At 41.5% G+C, this 12229-nt stretch overlaps 1 protein-coding gene across 4 annotated transcripts in view; it reads left to right on the top strand.

Annotated features, from left to right (window-relative positions):
• Positions 1–1902: 1902 nt before the first annotated feature.
• Positions 1903–12229, top strand: part of LOC102756847 (chromosome unknown open reading frame, human C2orf80) — a 15164-nt gene continuing 4837 nt past the window's right edge. The window contains exons 1-5 of one of the 4 annotated variants that reach the window (XM_015561126.1): positions 1916–2141; positions 3892–3973; positions 5923–6005; positions 7575–7662; positions 8062–8133. In XM_015561126.1, coding sequence (XP_015416612.1) covers positions 2101–2141; positions 3892–3973; positions 5923–6005; positions 7575–7662; positions 8062–8133 — 366 coding nt within the window. In that variant the 5' untranslated portion in view covers positions 1916–2100. Of the gene's footprint in view, positions 2142–3891; positions 3974–5922; positions 6006–7574; positions 7663–8061; positions 8134–12229 lie in introns of all 4 variants that reach the window. The other 3 variants (XM_006759434.2, XM_015561127.1, XM_015561128.1) reach the window with 3 other exon arrangements.

Below are 12229 nucleotides of genomic sequence, written 5' to 3'. Positions count from 1 at the left end.
TAATCCTCACCGAGGATATTTTTTTCATTGATTTTTAGACAGAGTGGAAGGGAGGAAGGAGGGGAGACAGAAAGAGAGAAAAATTGATGTGAGAGAGACACAACAATTGGTTGCCTCCCCAACATGCCCTAACTGGGGCTGAGGCTTGACCCTGCAACCAAGGTATGTGCCCTTAATTGGCACCGAACCTGAGGCCTTTCAATCCATAGGCTGACACTCCAACCACTGAATCAACCAGTTAGGGCATGCTACAATTTTTTATAAAAAGGTTTCTAAAGGTTTTTTTCCCACCATTTTTATAGTAGTGATTGAAAAACATGTGCATAATTTCAAAAGTACAGAATGTAACATAATAAATATCCATAAACCTCCAATCAACAAAGATTAACATTTTTATTATTAGTCAGAGTTCTCCAGAGAAACAAAACCAACAGGATGTGCAAATATACATACTAGAGATTTAGTTTAAGGGATTGGCTCACATGACTGTGGTAGCCTGGCCAGCCCAAAATCTGATGCGGTAGGCTAGCAGGCTGAAGACGAGGGGGGAGTTGAAATTCAAGTCCAAAGGCTGTCTGCTGGCAAAACTCCTTCTTGTTTGGGAGAGGTGAGTCTTTGTTTTTGAAGGCCTTCAACTGATTGAATGTGGTCCACCCACATAATGGAGAGTAATCTGCGTCGCTCAAGTCCACCGACTTAAATGTTGATATCCATAAAGCACCTTCATAGAAACACCCAGAATAATGTTTGACCGAATATCTGAGCACAATGGCCCAGCCAAGTTGCTATATTAAATTGATCATCACAATTTGCTTTAAATCTTGTTTAAGAAATAAAACTGAAAAAAAAAGAAAGAAAACTGAAGATATAGTTGATATGCCATTTATACTGTTCCCTGGGCACCCTATTCGACACTGATAATTTTTTTAATATATATTTTTTCTTTATTGATTAAGGTCCTTATCCCTCCATGGCCTCCCTTCCCCCCGCTCCCCCCCCACTCATGCCCTCACCCCGATAGTATCTGTGACCATTGGTTACAAGTCCTTTGGTTGATCTCTCCCCCTTTCCCCCACCCTCCCCTGCCTTCCCTCTGAGGTTTGATGGTCTGATCAATGCTTCTCTGTCTCTGAATCTGGTTTTTATTCATCAGTTTATGGTGTTCATATATTCCACAAATGAGTGAGATCATGTGATATTTATCTATCTCTCACTGGCTTATTTCACTTAGCATAATGCTCTCCAGGTCCATCCATGCTGTTGCAAATGGTAGGAGTTCCTTCCTTTTTACAGCAGCATAGTATTCCATTGTGTAGATGTACCACAGTTTTCTAATCCACTCATCTGCTTACGGGCACTTAGGCTGTTTCCAAATCTTAGCTATTGTAAATTTACACTGATAATTTTTGTTTTGTAAACTTGTTTTGTGACTTCAGAACCCGTTTGACCCCATCACCTAAACTCCAATTTCTGGTTCAATGTTGGGGTAGGAACTGAAGACATGGTCTCACATTTGCCATAACCACATGGTCTTTCAAGGACTGTCTGGCCATAAGAAGTTGTGCATGGAAGAAAAAAAAAAGGAATTTGTGCATGGATTCTATAGAAAACACCGCCATGAGCCATTGCACCAGGGCGAATCCACTGGGAGTCGCTAGGTCCAATGTACTCAGAGCTCAAACATAGTCAGAACACAAATCATCCCCATTCGGGTGGTTCTCCCCAAATAGTCTCATCCGCTATTACACAAGCCTGGCCTGTTTTACTTGCTAGTTTCTTGCAAGGGTCGGTAAATGATGAATGCTGAAAACACTCGCAAGGAATGAGAAGTGCCAGATAAACTCACAGTACAGTGCACTGGCCTCCAGACAGCTTTCTGCCCTGGAACCTGCTGGATAAGAGGCCTGAGCTCTGCACATTCTCGGATCCCTTCCAGAGCCTGGGACTCCATGACTGGTATTTGGAGTGATAGCGTCCCTAACTCCAATTCTCTCTGATTTGCTGCGGTAGCTTCTAGGCTCAGAGAGACTGCATCTTCCTAACAGATATCAGGTGCAGTGGAAGCTGCAGATACCTGCGCAGCTGGGTCAGCCTTTAATCATGGAAAGAAGGCTCCTAAAGAAGGAGGTGAAAAGGCTCCTGTAAGTAAGACTGGGAATAACTTTCATTTACCATACTCAGGGTTTGGTGGGTTTCCTGTCATGGGTGGTCTGATATTGGCAGGAGGGTAAACATCTCAGGAAGGTTTTATTCCTGCACGATCGAAAAAAAGCCAGATAATCTGGCCTGTGTCTCCGGCACCAGAGGCCTCACAAGGGGTGCAAAGCCGGATGCTGAATCTCTAGGGAGGATGCTTCTGCCAGCAGCATGCTCATCCGAGGCATCCCTGTTCCAGAGCCTAGGATCTGGGACCACAGCCCTGACAGCTGTGCTGGGCAGGGTGTGCCTTTGGGAGGGCTCTGCTGGAACAGATAGAGGGGAGATTTCTGAAAAATGTACTCAAGGGCCCAGCATTGAAATTGCAGCCTCTGCCTCTTATGGTCAGTCTGATCAACTCAGTAATTCATCTCCTGTTTCCTGCCATCGGAACTTTTATTTTTAAACAAACAAAAGAAAATATTAAGTCTCCCCATGGAAAAATGTTTTTTTCCCCTGTGCTAGCTTTTCTTTGACTTGGTATTTTGTTAAGAGGTTGGTGAAAATAACAGACGATATTAAAAGGATGGGGGGTGGGGGGGCAGCTATGTCCTATTTCATATGTATTATAGGCACAATAATAATGCCCTTTTCATCAAAGACTTCATCACAGTCTCCATCCAATGTGTCCTCTCAGCTGCTAAGATAATGATCTTGGAACAAATCCTTAAGAAACGCTGGAGTAAACTATGTGTGAATTCACACATGTTTACAGGTACGTGTTTGAAGGCCAAACTATAATAAAGAACAAACCATAATCAGGAATGTTCATTCCTCCATCTAGAACTGGAATTTCAAAAGGGATGTAAACGTAAAGTTATAGCCAAGGAATACATTTAGGGCACTCTAAATAAAGTACCTTGGAATGACCAAGAAAAAAAATTGAGGATTTTTATCAATCTAAGTGTAATAAAACAGAAGAGTTCAAGAAGGCAGAAACAGACTTATCCTTCGCAAGGTTACTTGCCCAAAGTGTGTGCCAAAGACCTTGACAACCAGAAGCGTGGCCTCATGGGAGCCCAGAGATGTGTGGAGGGGGACCCCAGGACCCCTTGTCCTGCATCCAGGGCTCTTTCTTCCTGACTTTCCAGAACAGCAACCCCTCTAGTCTCCTCCCAGGGCCCTTATTCTGTCCTCTGGAGGGATCTGAGGAGGACACACTAAACTGGACTCACTAATACATTTTATGTATAACTCCTCCTAAGGGTATTTGCATTCCAATGAGGAAAAGCAAAAGAATACATCTGGCCCGAAATTTATCAACCTCATTGACATTTTACCTGAATTTCACATGGTTAGCAAGGGAATCTTTATTTTAAACAGCGGGTCTCAGTCCATTCATTTTTGTGAACTTTTTCTGCATGTGGGGATTTAACATACTCCCTGCTTGCCTATAAATTCTGTGCCCACTATGTGCATTTACTTTGTAGATAAATGTAGTTTAATTTCATTATGGTGAGACATTTTAAGCCTACTGCATTGCAGAATTGCCTTTGAAATCAAAATGGTGTTTTTTGGGTAATACAGTAGCCAAATAATTCTCCATATAAAAAGAAGGAATTGTGGACCCGGCTCCCACAAGTCAGTGACTGCACTTGTGTTTGGCGCGAGGGAGGGGCTGGGCAGAAACCCCCATCTGCAGATGGAACTCCCGTGTCATTCCCAGTGGTTCAATCCTGCTCTCTTGCTTTTAAGGGGAGATTATATTGGCATCAGACTTCGGGAAAAGGAATTTGACCCAAAAGGAAGAAGGCAGCTCACCTTTCTAGATGATATGGTAAAGAAAGGCATGGGGGTGGAAGTCACATCTGTGTTACATGTTAGTGAAGGGGACATAAGTACATAATGTATGTAATAGACAAGGCTGACCCTGGTCCTCTAGAACGGCCTGTTTCTAACTCATCCTGGCATTCTCCACATGGTCTTTTCAACCCATTAAACTGAAAGCAACAAGAATGAGAAAATAAAAGTCATGTGACTTCTGCTATTGGCATTAGAAAAGATTAAAAAGCAAAATGGGTGCAGGGGCAAATATTACATATGATGTTAACATTTTTTTTGGACAAAATTAGCTGTCACGTAGTTCTCAAGTATGATACTGGGTGTTTTTTTGTTGTTGTTGTTGTTGTTGTTTGTTTGTTTTGTTTTTTACCATGTGCATTAATGGAGAAAACCAAAGAATTGAATAATCCTAAAATCCTTTCTATTATTATTCGTGTTGAATCTTAGGTTCATGTTATGTAATAAAAGTTCACTTCCCGTAAGTTAAGAAACTATAAAGATCTAATTCAAAAGAAACTAGTAAACCCTCAGCATTTTATCCTCCCATTTGCTGTCCTTGCACTAGCAGGGAAGAAAGGATCTCTCCCTCCTCCCCTTCTGTCTATCTGACTTCCCTGGGGCTGAGTAAGCGGTCAGGCCTTGGTTTTCTTAAGTGCTTCTCAGCGCACGTATTAGATGGAGAAATTAAGTCAATTAGATAATTGCTTCTCAAACTTTAATGAGGTCTTATTACAAGGCCGTTGTGATTCAGGAAGTAGGGGGTGGGGCTGGAAATTTGCATTTCTAATAAATGATCCAGTGTTACCAGTCCACGAATAAGTCTTTGGATTAAGTTTCAACAATGGATCAGGGTCCATTTCTTTCCTTTCTTTCCTCCTCCTCCTCCTCCTTCTCCTCCTCCTCCTCCTCCTCCTCCTCCTCCTTCTTCTTCTTCTAATTCACTTTTCAGTCTGGTTCAGCCCTGGAAGAAATAGAAATAATCACATTGTTTTAAAAAACATGGGTGTGAGATAGAACCTTAAAACCCATTTGAAAATGCGGAAGTCAAACTGACCTTCATTGGAATTGGTCCTCAGCTTTCTGTATGAGTCTCTTAGCAGGTCACTTAATCAGGTCTTCCTCAGCCCTTTGCTCATGCTCACCCCTCCATCTGGAGGTCCTTCCCCACCTTCATAAACCCGCCCCCTCCAAGCCCCAGTTCCACCAAAGCCTCCTCTCTGAAGCCTCCCAGGCTTCCCCAGTGGACACATCGGTTCCCCTGTGCCCCGGGAACACATTTCTGTCATTCTACTTACAGAATTAGGAACTGTTCTCTGGGTCCCTCTTCCTCCAACTGCACCTTTCTCTAATTCAAAATTTTAAGGGGCGGGGGTGGGGGGTGGGATTGAGACAAAAAGGGGAAAAAAGAGAAAGAACTCATGGACAGGGACAAGAGTATGGTGATTGTGAGGGGAGGGTAGTGGGTGGAGGTGGAAGAAGGTATGGGGGGGATAAATGGTGATGAATATAGTAAAATAAAAAGTAAAAAAACCAACAAAACTTAAAACTGAGGCCCACAGAACATCAATTGTTCACCTGAGGATACACTACCAATTATTGGCCATACCTAGATGTGAGTCCAGATTCCCTGATTCCGAGTGTAATATTCTTCCCAAGAATCTCTCTTTTCGTTTTTAATCCACAGAAGCCAAGAACAAACAAACAAACAACGACAATAAAAACAAACAAGAAAAACAACCCCTGCTCTAGTGGGAGGTGAAGGCAATGCCTGAAGATCTCTAGGATTTCTGTCTGAGCATCAGGTTACTGGACAGAGCTAATGATCCTCACCATTGCGGACAAAATAATAGAACAGGTTTAGCAGAGCCATTGTCACTGGGCCCAGGGAGGGCTTCGGCCAATGTCTAAGCCGGTTCCTTTGCTCTCTGTGCTTCCTGCTTCCAGGCGCACTATGACCTGGCCATCAGTGTTGCTTTGCAATGGCTGGATCGCTCGGAAGACTTAACTTGGCTGGAGTGGGAAAAAGTGTAAGTTGAAATAGTTGTGTTTTTTTTTAATGCGTGACTATGAGAAACGAAAGAGGAAGCTCTAACTGGCATCTTCCACCGTGAGCACTCTGATGTGAACACACTGCAGCGGAGTTCCCTCTGCAACCAGAAATCTGAAGAAACCCCACACCCCACAGCTGTCAACGCGGGGAAGTCACATAGTGTTTACATTTGTTACATCTCTGCTGATCGGTTTCCTTTTTTAAAAAAAAAATACTTTTATTGATTTCAGAGAGGAAGGGAGAGGGAGAGAGAGAGATACAAACAATAGTGATGAAAGAGAATCATTGATCGGCTGCCTCTTGAATGCTCCACATGGGATGGAGCCCATAACCCGGGCATGTGCCCTTGACCTTAATCGAACTCAGGACCCTTTAGTCCACAGGCTGACGCTCTATCCACTGAGCCAAACCAGCTAGGGCCTAATTGGTTTCTATCACATGAACATCTTTCTTGCCTAGAATGTTCTCCCTTAGAAATAAGACGGTGCTTTGTTGTGCACAGGCCATGATTGTTCAGATGGCCAATTCTGTGGGGAAAGGCTGCGATCTTTTCCTAAGGACCATCAAACGCAACTTCTTAAGCATTTGACCAGATATGTACCTGAGTTGAGCTGTTTGAATTATAGAATAATTTCCTTTCCAGGATTATTGGCATTTTCTCCCTGTGTGTTAGGCAGACACACTCAATTAATAAGAACGTGGAACTAATGAGACCAGAATTGAGCAGCTTATTCCAGAAGCCAGTTATTTTTCTCCATTCCATGGCCTTAGAACACACACCTGGCCCTGGATGGCTGTATCAGTTAGAGTGCAGTTATAATAAGCAGAAAATCCAGTTTGAACAGACTTAAGCGAGAGAGAGAGAGAGAGAGAGAGAGAGAGAGGAGATTTACTGCTTCTGTATTTGAAAATCCATGAGTAGCTCTGCCTGAGGCAAGACTTAATTCAAACTCAAACCATGTCATCAAGACCTACCTCTTGACTATTTCCTCTGGCTAGACACTGTGCTTAGTTTCAGCCTACTTTATTGCAAAATTCAGTCCAGGGAAAAATGGATTTCTAAAAATCACAGAATTGTGTCTCAATAGCTCTGTTAACCCTGACTTGTCTGGGGGTGGAGTGGGGGATGGAAGACCGTGACTCGCTTAGTCCACAGTGTGTTTTCCAATCTTTGGAATCCGGGGGTATTTTCACCTCCCCTTCAAGCACTTAGGCTTACAGTGGAGTAAGGCAGTTCCTCCAAGCAAATTGCCACAAGAAGGGAAAGCATCCTGGTTGGCAAATCCATACTTGTCCACCATAGTGACCTGTCAGCCCATGTTTGATAGCTGTGAAAACTTGGATAGATGAGGGCAAATTCATCACCACTGTTGGAAGATTCAAAATTCAAAGATGGTGGGTTCATCATATCAGTTTTGTGAACAAGTGCATAGCACATAGCACATGGCCATTGGAGATTACTTATGGATTACTATCACAACCTTAGCAGGTGTCAAAAACAACAGGAATAAACCCTCGATTCTTATTTATTCATGTTCCCCCTTAGGAAAAGGCCCTTTCGTGGCAGACCCATATACCCAAACCATAGAGAAAGAGAAGCAATGATCTTATCATCTTATGCTGGAATCTTAATGGTAAGGAAAAGAACACTCTTCGTATATATGAAGATGCTATATTTTCTATGCACATTTTGATATTAATGCATATTTACTTTGTCTTTAACCAATGCTTATAAATGTTTACGATGTACTGATATTAAATGTTTCATTTTTTAAGTTATAATAAAAAGACTTTGACTTCTATATTGTATAGTGGAAACATTTATTTAAGGGACAAAAGACCCCAGAATGAAATGCATAACTAATTGGATTCAGCATATTCTGGTTTAAAATTTATTCAGAGGTTGTTTATTTAATGCCCATGCTACACAGGCACAGTGCTGGACATCCTGGAGTATTAACAGCTTTGTTTTGTGCCAAAAGAAAAGCCATGATATGATAATACATTTTATTGTTGTTGTTGTTGTTTAACAGAATAGCATCGCAATCGAAGAAGTCTTTAAAATTTATGGGGCGGATTCTTCTGCCAATTCTGGTGCTACCAAGGTAGGGGTGACCTGAGTCTATCAATTTCAGGGATTTTTAGAGAACATTTATTTGACACATTTATCATGTTGTACTTTTAGGCATCAAATAACAGTTTTATATCAAAATGTACAAAACCAGATGAAGCCATATCTTACTTGGGTAATAAATGTTTGTAAAATGCTTTCCTTACATGAAGGCTCATAGGTAGACCCTCAACCACTGAGCCACACTGGCTGGGCAACTGTGCCTATTTCAAACCATGAGATGTCACAAAAGGTATGATATGATTTGAGCTACAAATATAAGATTCTGAGGCTCACCTACCCCCTGTGGGCCCCCCAAGCTCCTCCCTGCTCAGGCCTTTCTCTTGTGGGCAGGTCAGCTGCACTGAGGACCCCCTCTGCATCTTAAATAAGGAATTAGCAGAACCACTCAATGGACATATAGCACTTCAAATATAGTAAATTGTAGGAGCGATTTTAGAACGGTCCTAGGGGCTTAATAATTTCAAAAAAATTTAACTAGGAGATGGGTTGCTATAAAAAAAAAGTTATTGCCAAAAGTTCCTCTCTAATTGCTGCATATATCTGAATGACCTTTGATTCCTTCAGATAAAATATCTCCTAAGCAACAGCTAACATCCTTCCCAAGCAGGAGCTTTTAAAGCCCTGTTGAATACTAATCAGATTATGTGGAATTTCCAGCCACCAGAACTGCCCACATGATACAATGTGAGCACTGTGCACCAGCCTGATGGCTTTCTCCAGGACTATTTGCTGCCACCTGGTGACAGAAAGGAATCATGGGCCCAGCATTATTCACCAATTTTACTAGCTTCAGGTTTTCCTCCTGATAGGGAGCCATTTTTCTGCTCAGGACCTTGGACCCATAGAAGAAGTCAACCAAGGGCCAAGTAAGTGAGGGTTACACAAATAGCTTCAGATAGATAGAAACTGTCCTACTCAAATTGAACCTGGAGAAAAAGAGCACAGGTCTCCCTTCAACAAATAAAGCAAGCAATACAAATATTCTTCAACTCTATTTGATGGAGAAAGGGGAAAAAAGAAAAGAGAGGCCTTTACACAGATCTGCCTTCTTTTCCTCCCCCTACCCCTTTCTATTGGAAGAAATTTTTGTTGAATGTGCTTTGGACATAATTTGGCACTCAAGAAGTACTTGAATCGAGAAATAACAATCATAATAATACTGTTACTATGCCACAATGAAGCTATGAATAAATAACATTAAAGTAAAAAAGATATGATTAACTCTAGATTTAGGATTTGAATTTCATTCTGCATTTAAATGCTACATTAACTGCTTGCATGCGTCATCAGATTATCGGGACTCAGAGCATATCTGAGCTGGAAGTGACCTTTAAAATCATCAGGTTCGATCTGCCCCAGTAAACAGGGCAACTGGAGCTTGAAAAGCATCTGTCTTGTATGTTCTAACTGCGTCAAGAATGATGTATGGCTTGCCCTAGCCAGTTTGGCTCAGTGGATAGAGCATGAGCCTGTGGACTGAGGGGTCCCAGGTTTGATTCCAGTCAAGGGCATATGCCCGGGTTGTGGGCTGGATCCCCAGTACGGGGCGTGCAGGAGGCAGCCAATCAGTGATTCTCATCATTGATGTTTCTATTTCTCCCTCTCCCTTCTTCTCTGAAATCAATAAAAATACATTTTAAAAGAAGAATGATGTATCGCTAGACTTGTCAAGGGGATCACTTCATCACTTCATAAGTTATATAAGTGTCTAACCACTAAAAACAAACAAACAGGAGCCAATTCTCTCTCTCTCTCTCTCTCTCTCTCTCTCTCTCTCTCTCTCTCCCCCACCCCCCTGTATCTGGCATATATTTACCTGAAGGGCTCTTGCTATTATAGTCACAATTGCCCCCATACTTATATAAAGCCTCCTTTCAATTACTTTCAGTGTTATAGGGTCACCTTTCTGAATAGATGTTGTGCTTCTGAGGTTAGAGGCCATAGTTTATGTTTAATTCCTTACAATGCTGGATATGAAGTGAACTCTCAATCAATACTTTTGCCATTTGAAGTGAACTCTCAATCAATACTTTTGCCATTTGAAGTGAACTCTCAATCAATACTTTTGCCATTTGAAGTGAACTCTCAATCAATACTTTTGCCATTTGAATAAAAGACTGAGTTCAAAAATAAAAGTTCCCCTGCTGAGGTGGCTCTAAGCCAGTGGTTCTCAACCTTCCTAATGCTATGACCCTTTAATACAGTTCCTCATGTTGTGGTGACCCCCAATTTCATTGTTACAAATTGAACATAATTAAAGCATAGTGATTAATCACAAAAACAATATGTAATTATATATGTGTTTTCTGATGGTCTTAGACGACCCCTGTGAAAGGGTTGTTCGACTCCCAAAGGGGTCGCGACCCGCAGGTTGAGAACCACTGCTCTAAACTGTTCTGTTGGTAAAGAGAACACATCCTCATTTATTGTTTAATACTGGTTTCCTGTATGATACAATCAAAAGCCCATAATAATAGTGAAAAACAGAAGTTTACTTCTCAGGTAAAAAAATAAAAGGAGTCTGGAGGTGGGCAGACCAGGGCTGGTACCACAGTTGCACCCAATTGTCAGGAAGCAGGCTTCTTCCAGGTATCTGCTCAGTCATTCCTATTGAAAATGACAAAATCCTATCTAATAAAAGGCTAATATGCAAATTGTCCCCTCGACTGGGAGTTCAACCGGGAGTTCGACCAGGGGGCAGGGCCGGCTGGCCAACCGCCTGCAGCCCCTCCCCTCTGCCAGCCCTGCCCCTGATCGACCCCCTCCATCTCAATCAGGGGCCAGGCTGGCAGACCCCACCCATGCACGAATTTGTGCACCAGGCCTCTAGTAATATATAAATGTAGTCCCTTTAAAAAAAAATAAGACACTCCCCCCTCCCAAAATACCCCACCTATATATAAACTACACAATTATCTTGGAGTTTAAATTTCTACCTACTTCAAAGATGATATCAATTACGTGGGAACTTGCTCATTAGGAGTGTAGTCATTAAGAGTTTTGGATGATAGAGATAGAGCAGAATATTTTCTACTGACCTGGAAATCTAAAACTAAGTATTTGTTTTGTTTCCTTGTCTTTTTGTTTTTGCCTCGGTTATACATCATGCAAGGGTGTCCTGTTGATAAGATGGCATCTTTGTTGACATTCGTAAAAAGATTTGTGTACTCAACTTTTACTCCTGAAACCTAAAACCTGAATCTCTATCGGTGAGAAAGCAGAAAGTTGTTGATCTTGCAGGGGGTGTTAATCATTTCAGGCCTCCTGGCTCTGATTCGTTATTTGTCAGCAATTACTCAACCTTTTTCTGGGAGATGAGGCAAGATTCCCTAAAGGAATTGGTGGCCAAATTATTGCCACCAATTCTATACAAAAAAGAGAACTGAGTCAGGGAGAGTGATGATGCTGATAAATATAAATATTTATTATTATTAATTTTAAAGCTACTATATTGTACTGTGTACCAAACACTACTCTAAATACTTTACATACACTAACTCTTTCATCCCTACCACAATTCTATAAGGTAGGTACAAGTATCATTATTATCACATGAAGAAACAGGCACAGAGAAGTTAAAAGACGTTCCCAAGGTCACATGTCTTATACATGGTTCAGCCTCCATTCCGAATCAGCCAGTTTGACATCAACGTCCATGCTGTCAACCACTTATTGCCTTGACTAAAATCATAGTTCAAGTCGTCAATAACATTTAAGTCTCTCTCCTTCTACCCTTCAATCCATTCTCCAAAAAGCAACCAGAGTGATATTAAAAAAAATAAATTAATTAAAAAAAATATATAAAATGGTATTAGATGAGTGAAAACCTATGTTTAGGTTTCCAAGTTACTCTATTTTATGAATTTGAGCTCAAATAAGAGCAATTAAAAGGACACAATAGGATGTTCACAGACAACCAAAAAAAAAAATGTTTGCAGCTTATGTTACATCATTAAAACACATTGGGTGGGTGCCATCTATGATTGGTAGCCTTTATGCAATGTGGAAAGGTAGGGCCACTTAAAAATGCCTTCGTGGGCTTTCTTTTCTTTCTTTCTTCACATCCC

The sequence above is a fragment of the Myotis davidii genome, unplaced genomic scaffold, assembly GCF_000327345.1.
Source record: "Myotis davidii unplaced genomic scaffold, ASM32734v1 scaffold394, whole genome shotgun sequence".
Classification (NCBI taxonomy): domain Eukaryota; kingdom Metazoa; phylum Chordata; class Mammalia; order Chiroptera; family Vespertilionidae; genus Myotis; species Myotis davidii.
Note: the sequence above shows the minus strand (reverse complement) of the source record. Positions and strands in the feature narration are given on the sequence as shown.